The sequence below is a fragment of a genome, unplaced genomic scaffold (assembly GCF_019419815.1).
Source record: "Pyrus x bretschneideri cultivar Hongxiangsu unplaced genomic scaffold, Pyrus_bretschneideri_v1 Contig47, whole genome shotgun sequence".
NCBI classification, from domain to species: domain Eukaryota; kingdom Viridiplantae; phylum Streptophyta; class Magnoliopsida; order Rosales; family Rosaceae; genus Pyrus; species Pyrus x bretschneideri.
In genome coordinates, this window is record NW_025999784.1 from 2370452 (window position 1) to 2389600 (window position 19149).

At 36.1% G+C, this 19149-nt stretch overlaps 1 protein-coding gene and 1 pseudogene across 2 annotated transcripts; both read right to left on the reverse strand.

The window, feature by feature from the left end:
* Nucleotides 1–1483: 1483 nt before the first annotated feature.
* On the reverse strand, nt 1484–4918 carry LOC125469870 (annotated as a pseudogene).
* A 9803-nt stretch (nt 4919–14721) lies between these two features.
* On the reverse strand, nt 14722–18863 carry LOC125469925 (protein GrpE-like). 2 transcript variants are annotated; one of them, XM_048568160.1, is made up of 4 exons: nt 18507–18863; nt 15877–16419; nt 15402–15541; nt 15069–15211 (listed from the first exon to the last, which is right to left on the reverse strand). In XM_048568160.1, exons 1-3 carry the CDS (start codon nt 18774–18776, stop codon nt 15437–15439), a joined length of 918 nt encoding a protein of 305 aa, XP_048424117.1. In that variant the 5' UTR covers nt 18777–18863; the 3' UTR covers nt 15069–15211; nt 15402–15436. The 2 variants fall into 2 exon arrangements, with proteins under 2 accessions (XP_048424116.1, XP_048424117.1); XM_048568159.1 differs by lacking the exon at nt 15402–15541 and having other exon boundaries at nt 14722–15211; nt 18507–18859.
* Nucleotides 18864–19149: the final 286 nt, after the last annotated feature.

Here is a 19149-nt window from a genome sequence, read left to right on the forward strand (position 1 = left end):
TAAATTAAAGGAAAAAAAAATTGCATTTTCTTAAAAAATCACTGCAATCTGCCGCCATGTATTCCTCTTAAAGCCCAAAACATTCATACTAGGCATGAATTCATGAATTTTTTAAATTGTGAAAAACCCAAAAAAGAGAAGAAAAAAAAAAAAATTAGAATTACTCAAAAGCAATTAAAAATTTCGAGCAAAAAGCTAAAGGGAATTGAGAAGATCTATGCAAAGGCCATGACGGCCGTTATCTTCTCAATTATTGAGCCCGGTGTTTTGGAAGTCACTGAAATTGTTTTAATTGAAAAAGAAAGCAGGCCACGTGCCTGTCTTTAATTGGCTCGGTACTCCAGGTCAGGTTGGGTACCCGGTATCCTGAAAAATTTCGCGGTCACAATAGACGTTTAGCTGGAGCAATTTTTCGGTGTACCCAGCACACCAAATTTTTTTGGTGTACCCTCACTCATAATGGTGAGGGTACACCAAAAAAATTTGGTGCACCCTCACTTTTTGTACACCAAAAAAATTCTAATGAGTGAGGGTACACCAAAAAAATTTGGTGTACCCGGTACACCTAAAAATTTTCCGTTTAGCTGTCTATTATCAATTCAACGGTCAATGTTTTAACTTCCTTTTAAGACCACGAAATGTTGAAATATCCCCATGGATCAGAAATAAAGAAAAATAAGAGTTTAAATATCCTAAACTCATTTCAAGTTTAAATATACTAACCTCACTTTAAGTCGGAGTTTTCAACTAACACTGAGATATTTTGTGATAAAACTCTCACACATGTCGGATTATGCAGGTGATAATTAATAAGTCGGGGACAATATTGATGCTGTTAAAAATAGGTCTTTGACCCGTCTCTCCTAATTTGATAGAAAATTCATGTAACATATTTTGTTAATCATTCTGGAAAGTTTGTGTGAGTCGAGTGACACATCACTATGGGAAAAGAAACAAGCTCCATCAAGGTCTTTGTAGACCGCCTCATTACAACTCTATTAGGATGTGCTTGTTGCACCAGACTCATTTCGGGAACTAAGCTAGACTAACTTAGAATATACTAAAAAGCAGGATAATTAACAAACTCAAATATCATTTTATTTCATTCATATTTATTAATAATTTATTATTAGTTTATCTTTTTATTTTTTTCTAGAATCATCTTTCTCTCAACCTATGTCTCTTTTCTTCCGCTCACTCTCTGTGATAACCCGTTTCAAATTTTACGTTTTTATTAATTTGAAAAGCGTGAATTTATGAAAATACCCTAGAGGCAAGGACTTTGACTTCCGTTGACCATCGGTTTGGGAGATGTGAGACTTATTCTTTTAGCATATCCTCGTAGTACTCATTGGTACGAGCGCATAGCCGAAAGCTGTTTGCGAGTCCGGATTATAACGGTATAGTTACAGACGTTTGAAATTGGTTATTTAAGGTTTAATTTTAATTAAATTAAATCCCCACTTTGTGGGGTGAAGCCCAATCAGAAATGAGGAAAGAAGAAGAGAAAAAAAAAAAGAAAAAAAAGAAAAGGGGAAGTAGCCTTCCCATCAACCCACACCCACCGCGAGCTCCCATTTTCCAAGGCCAATTCCGGTAGAGTTTTTCAACGCCACCACCACCATCTTGAAGCTCTCATTCCCCTCTACAAAATCACCCAAGAACCACCTTGATTAACCATGTTATGTGGTGGTTGGAGGCCACGAAAGTCGACGAAAATCAACAGTGCTCTGGCCACTCTTTTCGATTTTCTGGCAAATCGGCAAAGCGATGGCCGATGCCATCACTTGGGCTTTGTAGCTCATCATCCCAGGAGCAAAACCCAACGGATCACTGTAGAAGAAGAATCGACACCGGAAAATAATGCGGGATGGGTATACTTCTACGTGTCTTTCTCGTGGAGGAAACATAACAACTGAAGAACGACAAAAACCAGATCTTTCATGTGTTAGCGTTTGATTCTCTGTTATTTGTTCGATCCCACCTGCTAACGCGGTTACGAGATATTTCTACCTGTAGATGTGGATACAAGTTTTAGTTTCATGGGTGTGAAGAAGGTTCTTCAGTATGTGTCATGTTAGTTTTAGATGCAAAGAAAACAATCAAATATTAATTCTACCTGTTTATCCCAATCAGTCTTGCAAGTGAGTATGATTAGCACAACAGTTTGGACTAATGTTCCAAGCAACATCCAATCCAAACACCCTGCGGAAGAGGACTAATGAAATGAGTTATTTCAAAAAGCAAATTGAAGAAAAAACGCAACTATTGAAGTGATATAGTAGGGAGTTTGTTCGATAACCATTTTGTTTTCAGTTTTCATTCACTTTCTCTGAAAACTAAAAACGAATTTTGGTAACCAATTTCAGTTTTCATTTGTTTTGCTCTCCTTTCTCTTCAATCATTTTAACATCACAAAATATGCATCGCACTCCAGTCTCAGAATCCAACATCGAGAACCCCTCCAACGAACCCTAACAAAAAATAGATTGAGTGAGAAGGAAGATAGAGTAACTTACTTTGACTTGCATTTTTAGAGGATAACCAAGCACAACTCCAACAGGAATCCCTATGATGTAATAGCAGCCCAGGTTCACATATGCTACATATTTCTGCCATCCAGCTCACAGAGCAACTCCTGTCGATGAAAGATTCGTTACGTTATAAACTCTTCAAGATGTATAATACGTTCCTTCGGAAGCAAGAAATGTCCTTGATCCGGTACTTGAAGGCACAAAAGGAAATTGTTTTCTTCGAGGTATCTGTTTAGCTTTGACTGCGTATTCAGAGAAATGGCGACATTACCAGAGAGCACGGGTTGAACGCTGTTCAACAGTATGGAGAGGGCCAACAAAGGAGACAACTCAGCAACCATTTTAGCCACAGCCTCATCGTTGGTGAAAATGTATGCAAGTTGTTCCCTCAAGAATAAGAAAAGCACGAAAAGCGCCAATCCAATGACGAATGATATCGACACAATAACTACAATCGAGAACTTTGCCGCCTTTGAGCTACCTCTTCCAAGCTCATTTGACACTCGTACACTAGGGAAAGATTTCAAGCACACTTCTGTACAACGTTACATTACAAACAAACATATGAAGTTCTAAGAATCTGTTGAAGAAACAAAGCGTAGATTCAAAAGTGAGGCATTGCTACGATGATGAGATCTTAAATGATTCTCATCGCGCTTGCCGAGAACAGTTTTCTGAAGAACGAGAATAATAATTAGTACCTTGCAGAAGCCATGAAACCGAGAGATATCATCATTTCCCACCCGGCGATGTTGAGGCTGCCATTATGTCAGAAACATTTAGCACTGGAAACAGTTGGATGATCAGAGATTAAGATCACAAGGAAGAGGAAGACTCTAAAACTTACCAAATAGATAGGGCATCGATAGAAACTTCAGCGTTTTCCATGTTCCCCGTTAAAAGGACCAGGATAGTGTTGTACCAAAGCTCGAGACTAAATGAAAATCAGTTAGAAGCACCTATATGTGATTTGTGTCTATGTGAAAGCTCCTAGTTCACAATGTCTCCATGCAGATATTCTCAATGACCGAAATCAGTAAATTTATAACAACTTATATGCGCGCACTTAATGAAACCTAAGGAATAAGGGACAAAATAAAGCCGAAACAAAAAGAAATTCTTACCAACACATAACGCCGGATGACAGAGAAAGCTTGAGGACATCCCAGAGATCAGTAAAAGCTAACATCGAGAAGCCTGTCCATGTTTCGGGGCATCGTCCACATAGAATAAACAAAAGCTGACCCAGGTTGGGTAACCAATATGATATAAGCGTTGATACCATTACGCCGGGAACCCCAAGCTTAAATTTCACACTCAAAAGCCAGCAAAGAAGTATATGGATTCCAATTGAAATCGCCGACACATATGCAACGATTATATTTTTGCTTTGCGTTTGTAAGTACATTTGGCAGGTAAATGAGACCACAAATGCAAAAAGCACAGGGATTACCCATAGAGAAATATATCCTGCAAATTTTGAAATATTTTCTTCTTGGCCTAAAGCCTCAAAAATGGGGATTGTAAAAACGCAAAGAGGAATGAGGAATAATGCGCCTACAAACACTACTATCCATGACCTTTGAAGATGTATCCCGAGCATGTGGTACTGTTTTGCACCATACGATTGACCGCAGAGAGTTCCCAGCGCACTTGCCATGCCAAGCTGCAGAGTAACGGATTCAGAAACATCGATCAGTCAGATCACAAGGATAAGTCTAGAAGTTATGGTTAAATTTCCGTAGAGCAGATAACTTCGTGAACTAAATGGTACAGTAGCCATTAGAAAATAATGCTTATCTCACATTGCATCTACAATTCGGAAAACAAATGATAAACCATAATGTGGTTGGGGTAATACGTTTTTCATTTACAAGTTGGGATACATAGATCACACGACAATTCATAAAGTAAAGAAAACTTGACGAATAAGCAACGGCTGATCTTCGAAGAACTAGTATCCGATACAAAAACTGCTTATAAACTGAAGGTTTTAGCAGTAAACAAAACTTTCTGCTTTAAACGCAACTTCTTTCGAACTAATTTATCGTGGAGTTCAAAAACTGCGAAAAGAAATAGTAAGGGAGCCAAAATAAACATACCAAGATGCCGTTTGCGAACCTGACAAGTACGGTGAACACGAGTGAATAAGCCGCCAACTGCGTAGGGCCAATGTGGCCGATAAACGCTTGACTGATGACATTTGTCCCGAAAGTCGCAACTCTGGTGAATGTTGCAGGGCCAGCCACCACCCATATCTTCTTGGTTTCAATCCATACCCTTCTTTTCAATGACAATTCCTCATTGCCATCAATAATTCTAGTCTCTTCTTCTTCAACACTAGTCTCTTTTGCCAAGAGACTCTTTTTAATCTCTTCTCCCATGTGATGTGGCCAAGTGAGTCTAGTTACTTGATCTGCAAGGTAAGTGCCAAATATAAATACAATTGCCTATAGAGTGAAGTCTCAACTTTCTTATCAAAGGATGTTAACTTACGTGTCCACGTTTTTTTTTTTTTTTTTGACAAACAATAATTTCATTTTAATTACGGAGAAAGGTTCAAACTTTGGGTGCAGAGAATGAGCACACTACTTTAGTTACATGGACTTACTACCTCAAATCTGCGCTCCCACAATAGATGAAACAGAAGACTATCTGCACTCCCACATTTTATGAAATAGTAGACTATATCAATCATAAAAATAATATTCCTTTTCTCTTGTAAACAAGAGATTTTAAAATTCTTTTTGAGAACATTTGATCCGATATAATTAAAACGAAAAGATATCAATCAAGGAAATAATATCGGAACTCTTTTGAAAAGAAGACTTTGAAAAGTTGTAAATCTAAATATGCCACATTCCCAAGCAAGAACGACCGTTCATTGCAGAAAATGAGTTGTGTTAAAATGACTATTGCTCCAATTAGGTTAAAGTTGAGGGACTATTACTTTAATTGGGTTAAAGTTGAGGGACTATTTTTCAGTTGGATTAAAGTTGGGGAACCATTGATACATTTTTTTTTTATTTGATTTTCCATATTTGCCACTTGATTCAACCTCACATGACTCATTTTGACGAAAGTTCTAACGGAGTTGAGAAAAGACCATAGCTGCATGTTTTGATGAGTTGAGGGACCAATGGTAATGGATTTTTGGTTAAGGGAGCATTGCTACAATTTACTCTTTTTTAGTTGAGGACAAACTTGCTAGAGAGATAGTTTAGATCATATTTTATAGGTCCTATGATGTAGCGGATGATAATTAGATTATTCTTTAAATTATTAAAAAGAAGTACAAATATTAAGCGGCACCATGTGGTTTAAAAAATATGATCTAAAAAGATGGTATTCCTAGCATTTTCTTACTTGCAATTATAGTTACCCTTCTCAAATAAAATCAGGAAAATGCTAGGAAGAGTATTTTTAGATCATCTTTTGTCGACCACATAATGTGACAATTGATGGTTTTTTTTTTTTTTTTTTTTTTAATTTAAAGGAGTCTAACCATTAACCGCCACGTTACGTGGTCTACTAAAAATGGTCTCTCTAGCATCAATAAAATTGATACCTTTAGGAAAAAAAAGTAAAGATAACTTAAGTGATAAAACATAAACTATATGTATATATACATATCGATTAAGGGTTTAGGTTTAGAAAATCGATATATGTTTACTAGAAAATGGTAGTGAAAGAATATTTGGTAGACTATACATGAATCAACACTTTAATAGAAATAGGATGCATTAATACAAGTAGATCTCACCTCTATTATAGAGGTTATTCACATGTCATCTACAAATATAATCTTCAAAATGTGGTCTCCATAGCATTTGTAGCATGATATACAAAACAAGACACAGATGTAGAGAGAGGGTAGAAAGATCCATTTACGCCTGTTTAATACAGGGACCAAAATGCAAATTATCGTGAAGCTAGATATGCCACGTAACTACTATTACACAGCAATGACAGCCGTACATTGCTTATTGACAGCAATGTTCCTCAAGTTAGTTAACTTAGTTATTAGTTACCCTTCTCAAGTGGTAAAAACTAACTTAAATCACCATACAAACCAGTTGCTAAAGTAAGCTGGCCACCCTGAATTTGGGCATTACCCTCAAGCTCTGATAGACTCTTAACAAAATCCATATTGACAGAAAACCAATTATATATCCATATATATTTATATATAAAATAGGCTTAAACGCTAACTAATTAATAACATAATACGACACTATATCACTCGTCAGTTCAGAGCTATAAATCATTTAGAAAATCATACCCAAAAATGCTTAGAAATAATAATAAACTTTGCAGCATGCTATGAGAGAGAGACTCACATGCCGGAGTTAGACGTTGCAAATTAATCCCAGTGACACTTCTTTGGCGACGGATGAGTTGGAAGAGTAACAAAGAGAGAGGAGTAGAGAGAGACAGCTAGCTGGAGAGTGTGGAAGAGATCGTCTACATAGAAGTCTGAAGCTGACGAATGAATAAATTATTGGCTCTCAATTGAATTTATGTTGGAAATTATTGGCTATGTAACTTTTTTTGGGAAGTTGAAATTAGAAGGAAAAAAAAGTATAAAAACAAGGAAAAAAAGATTGAGTGATGTCGTCGACGATGAGTAGGAGTAAAACGGTTGGGAGGTGAATTATCTTCCTTCCTAATTTTTTTTTTTTTTTTATCTATTTGAATGGTTACGATTAAATCATATTAATATTTTATATTAATTTTTAATAAGATAATAAGATAAAAAATATAATATAAGAAAAATAAAATAAAATAAAAAAGAAGAAAAAAAAGAATCCTATTTCGAACAGTAGAAGGTGTTTGCATGGCCTGAAAGTGAAAACTTTCCAACTGATTAAAACCAGTTGCTGTCAAAACTGGCCAGAGAAAAAGAAACCTCACTGCTTTTCCAGCCAATTAAAGCCGATTAAAAGTAGTCGCTGTGAAAACTGGCCAAAGAAAAAAGAAAAAGAAACCTCACTGCCTTTCCAGCCGATTAAAAGTAAAGAAAGCTAATAAAAAAGATTTGAAAATTTTGAGTTTTAATAATAAGGGCAAAATAAAAGGTAAAGTGAATAGTATCATGATTAATTTTTTAGTGTAAAAATATGATTTTTCTTTAAATTAAACTTTTTCGTTTGCTTTTCACACATCCTGCAAAAAAACCTTAGGGCATACACTTTTCCAAATATATATGTAGATTTATAAAGCAATTATACTTTTCAACGACACGATAGTTTGGACAGTTTGGAGTTTGAATACGGGTTCACAAATGTTGTAAGAATGGTTGTTAACAACGGGAGATTTTTTAGTGCCTAAAATATAGGCTAATATGACACATCTTGATCCAGAATGTTCATTAGGATCTCGAATCGAGCCGTGTTAGTCGACACTTGGAAGGTGACGAACTCATAAAGTGTGATAATGTATAAAATGTGAATAAATTAAAATCTAAAACTGCTTAAGTACACGAGTGCACGGTGAGCGGATCCGGACCTATTTCACCCGTGATACAGAGCATAGGTATACAGTAAGGTAAGATAATAATTATACCATCATAAGAAAACATATGTACTAAAAAATGCCATGAATTCTCGTCGATACGGAACTCTACTGCTAGAACCTTAGGGGTGCGCTACAACTCCCAAGCACGAATATCGAGACGTCACAAATGATCATCACCTACCACAAAGTCCAAAAGTGGACGGAAGATGGTCAATTTTGCCCACAAAGCCGGTGGGTGCTTAAAGCTTCCAGGCGTTGATTCGTCGTCTACAGTGGTCCAACAGGGTCAAGGTTGGTTGGGATTTTCTCCTGAGATGATGGGCTACAAAGCCCAAGTGGTGGTATCGGCCATTGCTTTGCCGATTCGCCGGAAAATTGAAAAGAGTGGCCGGACATGGTTTTGACGCGTCGGATTTCGTGGCTTCGCCCCGCCACATGTGGTGGTTTATAAAGGTGGTTCTTGGTTGGGTTTCGTAAAAGGGAATGAGAGCTTCAAGATGGTGGTGGTGACGTCGAAAAACTCCATCGGAGTTGCCAGGAATCGGCCTTAGAAAATGGAAGGTCGCGAAGGTGGTTTTGGGTTGTGCACGGGAAGGAGAAGCTGGGAGCTTCTCTCCCTTTCTCTGATTGGCTGCTGCCCTCTTTTTTTTTTCCTCCCATTCTGATTGGTCACTCACTCCTTTATCTAATTGGTCATTTTTACTAACACAAATCTGATTGGGCTACTTTCCCACAAGGTGGGAATTCAAATAATTTATAACTAAATTTTAAATAATCATTTTCAAACGTCCATAACTATACCGTTATAATCCAGACTAGCAAATGGTTTTCGCCTATGAGTTCGTACCAACGAGTACTACGAGGATACGCTAAAAAAATAAGTCTCACATCTCTCAAACTGCTGGTCAACGGAAGTCAAAGTTTTTGCCTCTAGGGTATTTTCATAAATTCACACTTTTAAAATTAATAAAAACGTAAAATTAAGGACGAGTTGTCACATAATACGCTACATATTATATTATAGTGACACTTAAAAAAAAATTATTCACTTATATAATAACATGTAAAAGACCACCTTGTATTTTGAGCAAGTTAAAAATTTCTCATTAACAAAATCTTAAATGTTTTGGCCAGGAGAGGCCTACCAACATAATGACAAAGTTTTGTGAGCTCTTTAGTGTTGAGGTCCACTATAATTAATTAGAAAACTTCATTATAATTCTTGAAAAATATTACTTTTGTTTTTTTTAACAAACGATATTTCTACACTAAGAAGAGGAAATGAGTGATCTTAGCATCACAATGGATTGGCAATAATGTGGTTCAAACTCATATTTAGTGAGAATCGAACCTTAAACCTCCCACTTACTTTTAGATTAATAACTTAATAGTAATCAACTTAATACTACGGTCTAATGGTATTCCACTTCTTTTGTAAGTAAGAGGTCTTAGGTTCGATTTTCGCCAAAGGCGAATTTGAACCGCATAAATGCTAGCTCATTGTGAGATTTAGCCACTTCCCCATCCCCTAATATAGATAATATCGTTTAGTATTAAAAAAAAAAAAAAACGTAATAGCAATGATAGGTAGACTTAATTTGCAAAATAAATAATGTGTCATCTATAAAAAATAAGTACGTTAATCAACACTTAAAAATAATTCAATTGTCAGCTTTCATGTTTTTTAGTTTACAAAATTTAGTCTTCCGTAGCATTACTCATAACTTAAATAAGATTAAAAATTAAATTTAATCCCTTAACCTCATGTTTTATTTGTTTTTATGAGGAATATCATCACTCAGTACTACGGTTTGGTGGTATTTCTCTTCGCTTGTAAGTGAGAGGTCTTAGGTTTGAATCTCGTGGATGACGAATTCGATACCAAATTAAGTTGTCAATTGCATGGCTTAGCCGAACTTCTCATCTCCTTAATGTAAAAATATCGATGTACTGAAAAAAAAGTAAGGTCTATCGTATGCATTGACTTCTTTGTTTTGATTTCATAAGGGTTACAAAACTGAAAAGTTAAACATCAAAACGAAATTTTCTGTCAATGACATGCTTTGCAATTAGGAGTCATGAAAGGAGAAAACGGTGAAGCCATATCCATGTTTCTCCATATGTTCATGGCAATCTCCGTATGCACTATGCGATATCTTTTCTCCTCCTAGTTGTCTCTTAATTTTTAACATCGTAGAGTAAGCTTTGTGTATCTATATATAATAGTATGATTGCGTCTGAAATATGTTTCTTTATGTTTCGACTTTTTGTTTATGTATTGATGTATCTATACTTTTGTACCTATGCTTTTATATCCATACTTCTTACCTATGCTCTCATACCGATATTTTTGTATGGGTATAGTTGCATACCTATGCTTCCATTAGGATACTTCCATGTAGATACTTGCATACATATGCTTCCATTATGATACTTCCGTACTTATACCTTCATATCGATACTTCTGTACCTATGCTTCATATAGGTACTTCCGTACTTATGCCTCTATATCGATACTTTCGTGTAAATACTTGGAAGAAAGTTGAGATTCTAGCATAAAACCAATTGGCAATATGGGGAGTAACCCAACTTCTTATAAGTCCATGCAAGGCCCCTCCTTCTATCAATGTGGTATTCATTGTGGTGAATTTTCAAGCCTAACACGTAGACAACACAACAGGGTGACATGGAACTCGTTTGCCGTTTGGCTTCACACTTGAGACAACCTGCTCTGATATCATAAAGAAAGTTGAGGTTCTATCATAAAACCAATTAGGGATGGGTTCACAAAACTAAAAACCGAACCGAACTGAAGCCGAAAAAAACCGAACAAAAAAAAGTTGAATCGAAACTACCAAACCGAACCGAATATAGCCAATTCGGTTTCAGTTTTTGAGGTCCGGAAACCGAACCAGACCAAAAAAAAAAATCATATATAAATACTCAAAAACATGTTGGCACCAGGGTTTGAACCCTTAACCTTCAGGTTAGGGATGGTTGCTTCAAGCCAACTTAATTGTAGGCTTTCTATTACTATAATTGTACCAGTAATTATTTATAGGTTTCTAATATTTAATGCTTTATAAAATTTCTTAAGTTTACAAACCCTAGCCATCACTCACTCCCATTTCAGTTTTCACCTTTTCTCAAACACACTCTCTCCCCTCTGCATTTGCTTCCTCAGTCTCTCTCTCTCTCTATCTTCTTCCTCTTTTCCTCCAAATCACTCTCTCTGTGAATTTCGCGGTAGCAAAGAGGAGAGCCAAACCACAATGGCAGTGGGGCAATCCAGGGGCACAATATGGGACTAATGGGCAGTTGACAGCGGACGAGGTTAGTCTTAGTTGGCAATGCCATTGACAATGCACGCCATAGAAAATAAATCACCTTGGGCACTGTCTACATCTTCGAGAGGTTTGGGACTAAAAACAAACCCCTAAGGTAAAAATCTCTCCTGGCTGCTATTTAGTTCTATTGGGATTATTTTCATGGAAAAATCAAAGAACTAACACATGCATGCGTTTTCTCTGCGAGAGCTATTAGATCCATAACAAGAAAGATGCACCGACACCCAATAATGTCAGATCCATGGTCGATCGTCCCAGTTCGTATTTATTTGATGCAGAAGTTTCTACATCTTTAGTACTCAATCGATGCAAATTTATTCCATATTTAAAAAAAAAAAAATTGATGAAAAAAACTGAAAAAAAACCCAAAAAAAAAAAAGGAGCTGAATCGAAATTTAGGTTTGGTTTCAGTTTTGGCAAAAACCAAACCGTTTCGAACCGAAACCAACCCTAAAACCAATTGGGAATATGAGGAGTAACACTAACTTTTTATAAGCTCATGCAAGGTCCCTCCTCCGATCAATGTGAGATTCATTCTCAACAACTTGCGTACCTATGCTTCTATGATGAAACTTATTCACTTTGACTTTTTTCTATGTGCTTTGAATGATGATTTCGAGTTTATGTCTTTACATTTTTTTTTTTTTTAATTTGTAACTAATATTTTTTGGTATGTTTTATCATTCAAGTACATTTATTAGACGGCTAAATAGCCAAAATGGTCCCTGAGATATACATAACACATCACTTTGGTCCCTGAGATTGAAAATCAATAGAGATGGTCCCTAAGATTGTCCACCATCCATCATTTTGGTCATTCCATTAAAAACTCTTTGGGAAATTTTCAATACTTCGTAACTCAATCGTTTCTTAACCAAGTTCGACCTATAATATATCAAAATGAAGACAGGAAAGTGTAGAACAAGATTATACCTATTTGGAAGCCCAATGGTTGCCGGAGATAACTAGAAAATAGCCTCAAAGTTGATTGGTCCGCGGAAAAACTGGAAAACTCGCTGGAAACTAGGTAAACTTTAAACGTTCACAACTTCTTCAATACTCAACGAAATTGAGTGATTCAAAAACAAAAATCATACTTATTGACGAGACAAAGAGAATGGTACCTTTTTTGATAGATAAATCGCCTTAGTTTGGCTGAAAAATGGCTAACTTGAAAATGGTTAGCCATTTTCAAGCCATTTTTCGGCCAAGCTACGGTGAATTAGCCATCATGAAATGTACCATTCTCTTTACCTCGTCAAGAAGTATGATTTTTATTTTTGAATCACTCGATTTTGTTGAGTATTGAAGAAGTTATGAATGTTTAAAATTTACCCAGTTTTTGGCGAGTTTTCTAGTTGTTCCACAGACCAGTCAACTTTGAGGCTATTTTTCGGCCATATTCGGCAACTATTGGGCTTACAAATGTATAATCTTGTTCTACACTTTCTTATCTTCATTTTGATATATTATGGATCGAATTTGGTTAAGAAACGATTGATTTACGAATATTTGAAAATTGCCCAAAGAGTTTTTAACGGAATGACCAAACTGATGGATGGTGGACAATCTCAGGGATCATTTCTATTGATTTTCAATTTCAGGGACCAAAGTGATGTATTATGCATATCTTAGGGACCATTTTGGCTATTTAGCCTTTATTAGACCTATCCCAACTCCTTGAGTAAAACTCAAATTTTAGGTTTTAAATCTACCAAAACTTGCGCCAACCCTAAAGCTAAATATGAGTTTTAATCAAAAACTCATTTTTGAGGCAAATTTAAGTCAGAATTCCCCCATGGGTTAGTGGGTTGGCCCACCATATATGTGTATTTTGTATTAGTTTTATATTTATGAATTCATTGAATCCAATGATTAAGATCTAATATGATCAAATCTAATGGTAAAAAAAAAAAAAAAAAATCTAACAGTCAAAATTTAAATCCAACAGCTAAACTAATTAAAAAAAAATCTTTCATGTGTTTCATGGTATCGGTTTAGTGATTTTTCAATCTTTATCGAAATCTAAGTATTTTTAGGTTAAAATGTTCATAAAATTATTATTCTTGGATAGCTTGTTCTGGGCTTCTTTATAGGTTAAATTAGGATAGTCTACATAATTTTTTTTTTAAAGTTATTCTAAGAAAAAAAAGTTGGAGCAAGAAAACTGTTTTTGAGTTACAAATTTTAGATTTTAACCTAAGTGTTGGAGATGATCTTAAAGGATAATGTCAAACATAAATTAACGGCTAAATTTGTGGAGCATTTAAGGGCATAAAGGGTCACTCCGCTCTGCATAGTTCATCAACTCACTACTTATCAACATTAATATTGTCTCAAACTTAATCACTTGTGCACTTCATGTGAGATTTTCTACTAAAAAAATCTTGACGCAATTAGTAGTATAACCATTCAATATAAACTACATTTGATTTGGCCAGGTTTTTTATTTGAAATTTTACATTCTCCGACATATTATGGGTAATTAGCAGGAATGATTACTTTTTGATATGTCATCGTTACTGAAAAATGATCATTCCTGCTATTATATATGTTATTAGTGATCAATTCCGATGTTTTCGAGGACGATAGTGGGTTCAGTCTAATACGGTTCGATTTTTAGCTAAAACCAAAAACCAAACCAATGTTACCATTCAATTTGGTTTGGTACATTTTTTACAATTTTAAATGGTAAGCTGAAGTGATTCAGTTTGGTTTGGTTTATGAATGTATGCCCATAATGTTCTTTTGTGAAATTTTGTTACTAAGTTTGAAACTAAGCTTAGGGCTTTTTCAAGGATCATACTTGGTTCAATTAGGGAGGAAGTTCCTTTGGTTATAGAAGAAAGTTCGGAAGGTTTTGGAACTTGGAAGAGCTCTCTCTACTGGTTTGCTTTTAGAATGAATACAGTGATCATTTTTCTTTGCAATTGAGGTTGTTGATAGAATATAATTAGTTTATATGATCTCGTATATGTACAACTACCTTCTTACTTTCCCCATTTTCCTATTATTAGTCTACCAATGCAAGCTTTTTCTAAATTCCATATTAAAAGAAGATCAAGTTCTATAAAATTAAAAAAAAAAAATGAACTGAAAAAAAAAACAAACCGAAAATAAACCAAACCGAAAATACCAAAAGATATCGGTTTAGTTTGAGATTTGCAAAAAAAACCGAACCGAATAAACCCGAACCCACCTATGTCGGTGTGTCGAAGTGTTGGACACTCCGACACTTTAGGGTTTTGGAGTGTCCGTGCAACTTAGCATAAACCAACTGGTCAGGAAAAGCTCCAACAGTATGAACTTAAAACAAAAAAAGAAACAGAACTCCAAATGATACTTTGATAATCTGGTAGGAACTTAACATTCAAGGACGTCCAAATCAGTACACAAAAGTTATACTGCGCTCGCATTCAAAACACACAAATATATGATATCGGTATGTGATGGTTCGCTCAGTACAAAAGAAAATCGACAGTAATATGCCACCAGAAACCGCCACGCCCACCAAAAATCACTACCCTACTGATTGGAGTACAAATGAAGTCACTATTTCTGTTGCAAAACTGAACTAGACTCAATACGTGGTCTTTAAGCTGACTTGGTTCCCTTCTCGGCGGTTTCACTTGCATCCTGTTCCTCAGATGGAGGTAGTTCCTGCTCTACCTTGGCAGGCCCTGGACCAGCCGATACCTTTACCATTGACGGACGCAAAAGCCTGTCACCAAGCTTAAACCCCTTGCGAAATTCATCGATTATAACACCTTCTTCGTATTCTGAAGAGTCCTCACGCATAATTGCTTCATGCAACTGTTCAAGAAATTGAAAGTTTAAGGTTAGAAATTGCATAAATTATTTATGTCTTAATAAATTTAAAGATTGCATACTGAGTGTGATGTCAAACAATCACAAGATGTAACCCTTCAGTAACTTTAACATTGCGTGTTCATCCTACTAATGCAAAATAGGTCACATGTAGTTTTCACTCTCATGAACTCACCAAATTGGCTCGATTCAATCAAGATTTGGTCAGACTTAAAACCGTACCCAGGTCTTCACCAAACCTGAACAAAATCGACTAACTACTTGATAATAATCATCAAGTAACTGATTGAATTTCGAGCCAACTTGGTGTCTTACCTGCATAAAGCCAACCATAACACACAAGTCATATTGTTAACCAACAAAACGGGACAATTCCACTCATGAACTTATTGATCGCCAAGATATAGTGTTTGTCAGGAAGAATTATATGCCTTACTGTAATTGGTGCATCCCTCCCGTCAAAGGATAAAAAGTGGGTTTATGGTTATTGAGAATCCAATTCAATTGTTTTTCTCTTGTACAATTACTTTTAACTAAAGTGGATTCTTTATTATAGACTGAGCAAACAAAGAAAAATGTTCAACGCTGAATGTCAGAAAATGCTAATAAGTGTTTCACCTATGCATACCATAAAAGGTTGAATGACATACCAATGGATCAAAGGGCTTCCCCACCGTCTCAACAGGAACAACACCAAGAGAGTTTAAAATCTCTCCGAACTGTTTATAAATGCTCTGATAGCTATTGTTGATCTTCTCCTCTCCCTCTGTCTCCACCTTAATCTGGGTTTTAGCCCTCTCAAAATTATCCACTACAGGCAACAAACTCTCCACAACTTCCCCCTGAGCATTTGTTACGAGAGAAATGCGTTCCCTTTCTGTCCTTTTCCGGAAATTGTCAAAATCTGCACTTATTCTCAGAATACGAACCCTCTCTGCTGACAGTTCTTCGGACAAAGAAGCCACTTTCATTTCAAGTCCTATTTTCTCATCTTCAAAAGATTTTAGGAAAGATTCTATTTCAGCAACTTTTGATTCATCATTACTGGCTAAAGCTTCTTTGTATTGTTGGAGTGACGCTGTGATGGCTGAAACAGATTTTTCCTCAGCATCACTTTCACCATCATCACTCGTACCACTTTCTTCACCGTCACTGGTACTATCTTCCACAGGAATTGCACCATCCAAAGAGTCCTGTTCCATAAATCTATTAGAAAAAGAAAGAAAAGTAGGGAACTGAAAACAAATATGTCTTGAGATTTTTGGTGTGGATCATAAAGAAGTCATAATTATACAAGAATTGCAGTACTTGATCCACATATAATCTTTCGTCTTTTACACTCTGTAAGTAATCTGCCAGGAACCTCAGGATGAATACTTCTTCTTTTAAAAGAAAAACATTATACATATATACATACATATACCTCAGGATGAATGCTTCTTCTTTTAAAAGAAATACATTATACATATATACATACATACATACATACATATATATATATATATATAGAGAGAGAGAGAGAGAGAGAGAGAGAGAGAGAGAGAGAGAGAGAGAGTAGCCACTCACCACTCAACAAGTTAAATGTTTTTTGAGATGTCAATCAAAATGAGATGGCAGCAGAATCTTCGTGCTAACACGACTCACTAACCATAGAGAATCACAGCCCTCATCATAATCCTAGGATCATGTGGATGACGAGCTATGATGCCCAAGAATACATGGAAAAATTACGTGAAAAAAAGAAAGTAAATTCCTTTTAGTCTTCAAAGTTCATGAGTATAAGGCCTCGTTTGGTACACATGATTGGATTGGATTGGAATGGAATAGATAAGACACCATTTTAAAGGTATGTTGAAAGAAGAAATGAAAAAAGTGACCAACTTAGAGGTAGAAGAAGGATTGCTCAATAAGAAAAGTTATCCATTCCAATCCTCCCCAAAATGAGAGGATTAGATGGGAGAAGTTTTCTTCATGTCTAATCCTCTCTAATCCCCTCACACTGAAAAATCATTCTCTTCTATGGTCAATATGCCTTGAATTTAGAGGGTTATCCCTTCCAATCCAATCCTTCTACCAAACGAGAAGAGTCCAAGTTGACTGTGAAATCTTACAAACTGATTTGAAACATGAAAAACATCACTGAAAAGAGTCTCCATGTGAATTACGAATTGAAGTAAGGACAGCATCACCCAATAGGCCCTGAAAAATTGAGTATGAACTGTTCTAGGATTGACTCTATGCTTGAATGCTAACTAATACTTTTCCCACTAGACAAAAAAAGTGACAATTTTCCAACTAGTTCTATATACTTCTATACGTTTCTTATCAAAAAAATCCAGGTCCCAAAATAGCCTTGTCACACATGGAATGCCTTGCGCTATGTGTTTGTTGTTACAAACATTGATTCTATTTTACGTTAATATTAAAACACTTATCAAACTACTCACTAAACAAAGAGAAGCACTGTTTTGGTGCTGCCCGGCAAACTATAATAAAAAGCACCATAATTTCCAGCTAAAATAACACGATAAGAAGACATGATCAACACTCTCCCCAAACTATTACACAAATACACAAATGTGGACACAAAAGGGATCCTGGCCTCCGCTTTGGAGTAAATCAAGTTAAGAGGTAAGTGAGGTGGGTTAGCATTAGTTACATCAATGGCTCGATTCCATTCCGTTACAAACATCAGAAATCCTAGTGTAATTTGTTCAATTAATTTAGGATAGTGGTATTCGTACACTTATTTTTACCTCTCACACATCCTTGTTACTTTTGGCAATTGATCTTCTTCAGTTCACCTGATCCGACGGCCAACAATTAAGAGATGTGTGAGAAGTAAAAATGGGTGTGTGGAAAACACTACCCTTAATTTATCATGAAATAAGCCAAGCCTTCTCCTTTCATCACTTGTTCATAAAACATGAGAATTGATTTCTGCACACCGTCTTCCTCCTTCCCTTCATTCTCTTTTGATTTATTCAATCCAATGGTGTGCGAAATCACTTCCTAAAACATTATCCAATTGGTCCATAAATAAATATAATAACCAATCCTTATCTCACTAGGTGGCGGTCGGCTGTATGAATTTTAAAACGTTATTGAGCTCGGTTTTGCTCCATAAATAAATGAAATCTAATGTTAGTTTGCTTTTTTCTTTTTCGACTTTGCTAATAAACCAATTTCTCAATCCATAAGTCAAAACGATTCTGAAATTTAGCAAAAAGAAATATTCTAAAAGTTTCAGGAACAAATAAATAAAATAAGTAAACAATACCTCGACTTCTTCGGCCTCCTGAACCTCCTCCTCCACCGTCCCAGCCGTCTCGGCCTCACCTTGTGAAGCCAAAGGCGCGAACTTGACGAGCCGGAGGGACGGCAAATGAGAGAACCGGAGGGAGCTTATAGTGAGATAAGGCGTGCTACTGCTGCTGGTTTGGCTTCGCCGAAACGAAACGTACAACGGTTTTCTAGAGTTTGGCGATGCGGCGGAGGGCGGCGGTGCAATTGGCGCCGAGAAAGGGGAAGTTCGGAGGACATTGGCCATTGGAGAGGTTGCGAGAGGGGGAGAGGGATAAGGGGTGGCGATATTGAAAGGGGGAGTGGAATTAAGGATGCTTGAGTGAGAGTGGGTGAAGGGTAATGAAAAAGTTCGAATTCGATTTCTAACCGTCCGATGGGTTTTTGGTTGGCTAATCCTACGCTTTGTATCTTTGGTATTTTGTTGGTAGATGAAGCACCTGGACTCTCCTGGATTCGGTTTCTATTCTCTTTTCTTCTTTTTCTTAACAATCATTTCTCTAGTTTCTCTCGTACTTTTTTACTTTCAAATGGTAATTTATAAGGTGTTTTAAAGAAATATTTTCGGTATTATTTATTTTTAACTAAAAATTATATTTTTACTTTTTTTTGGTATTATT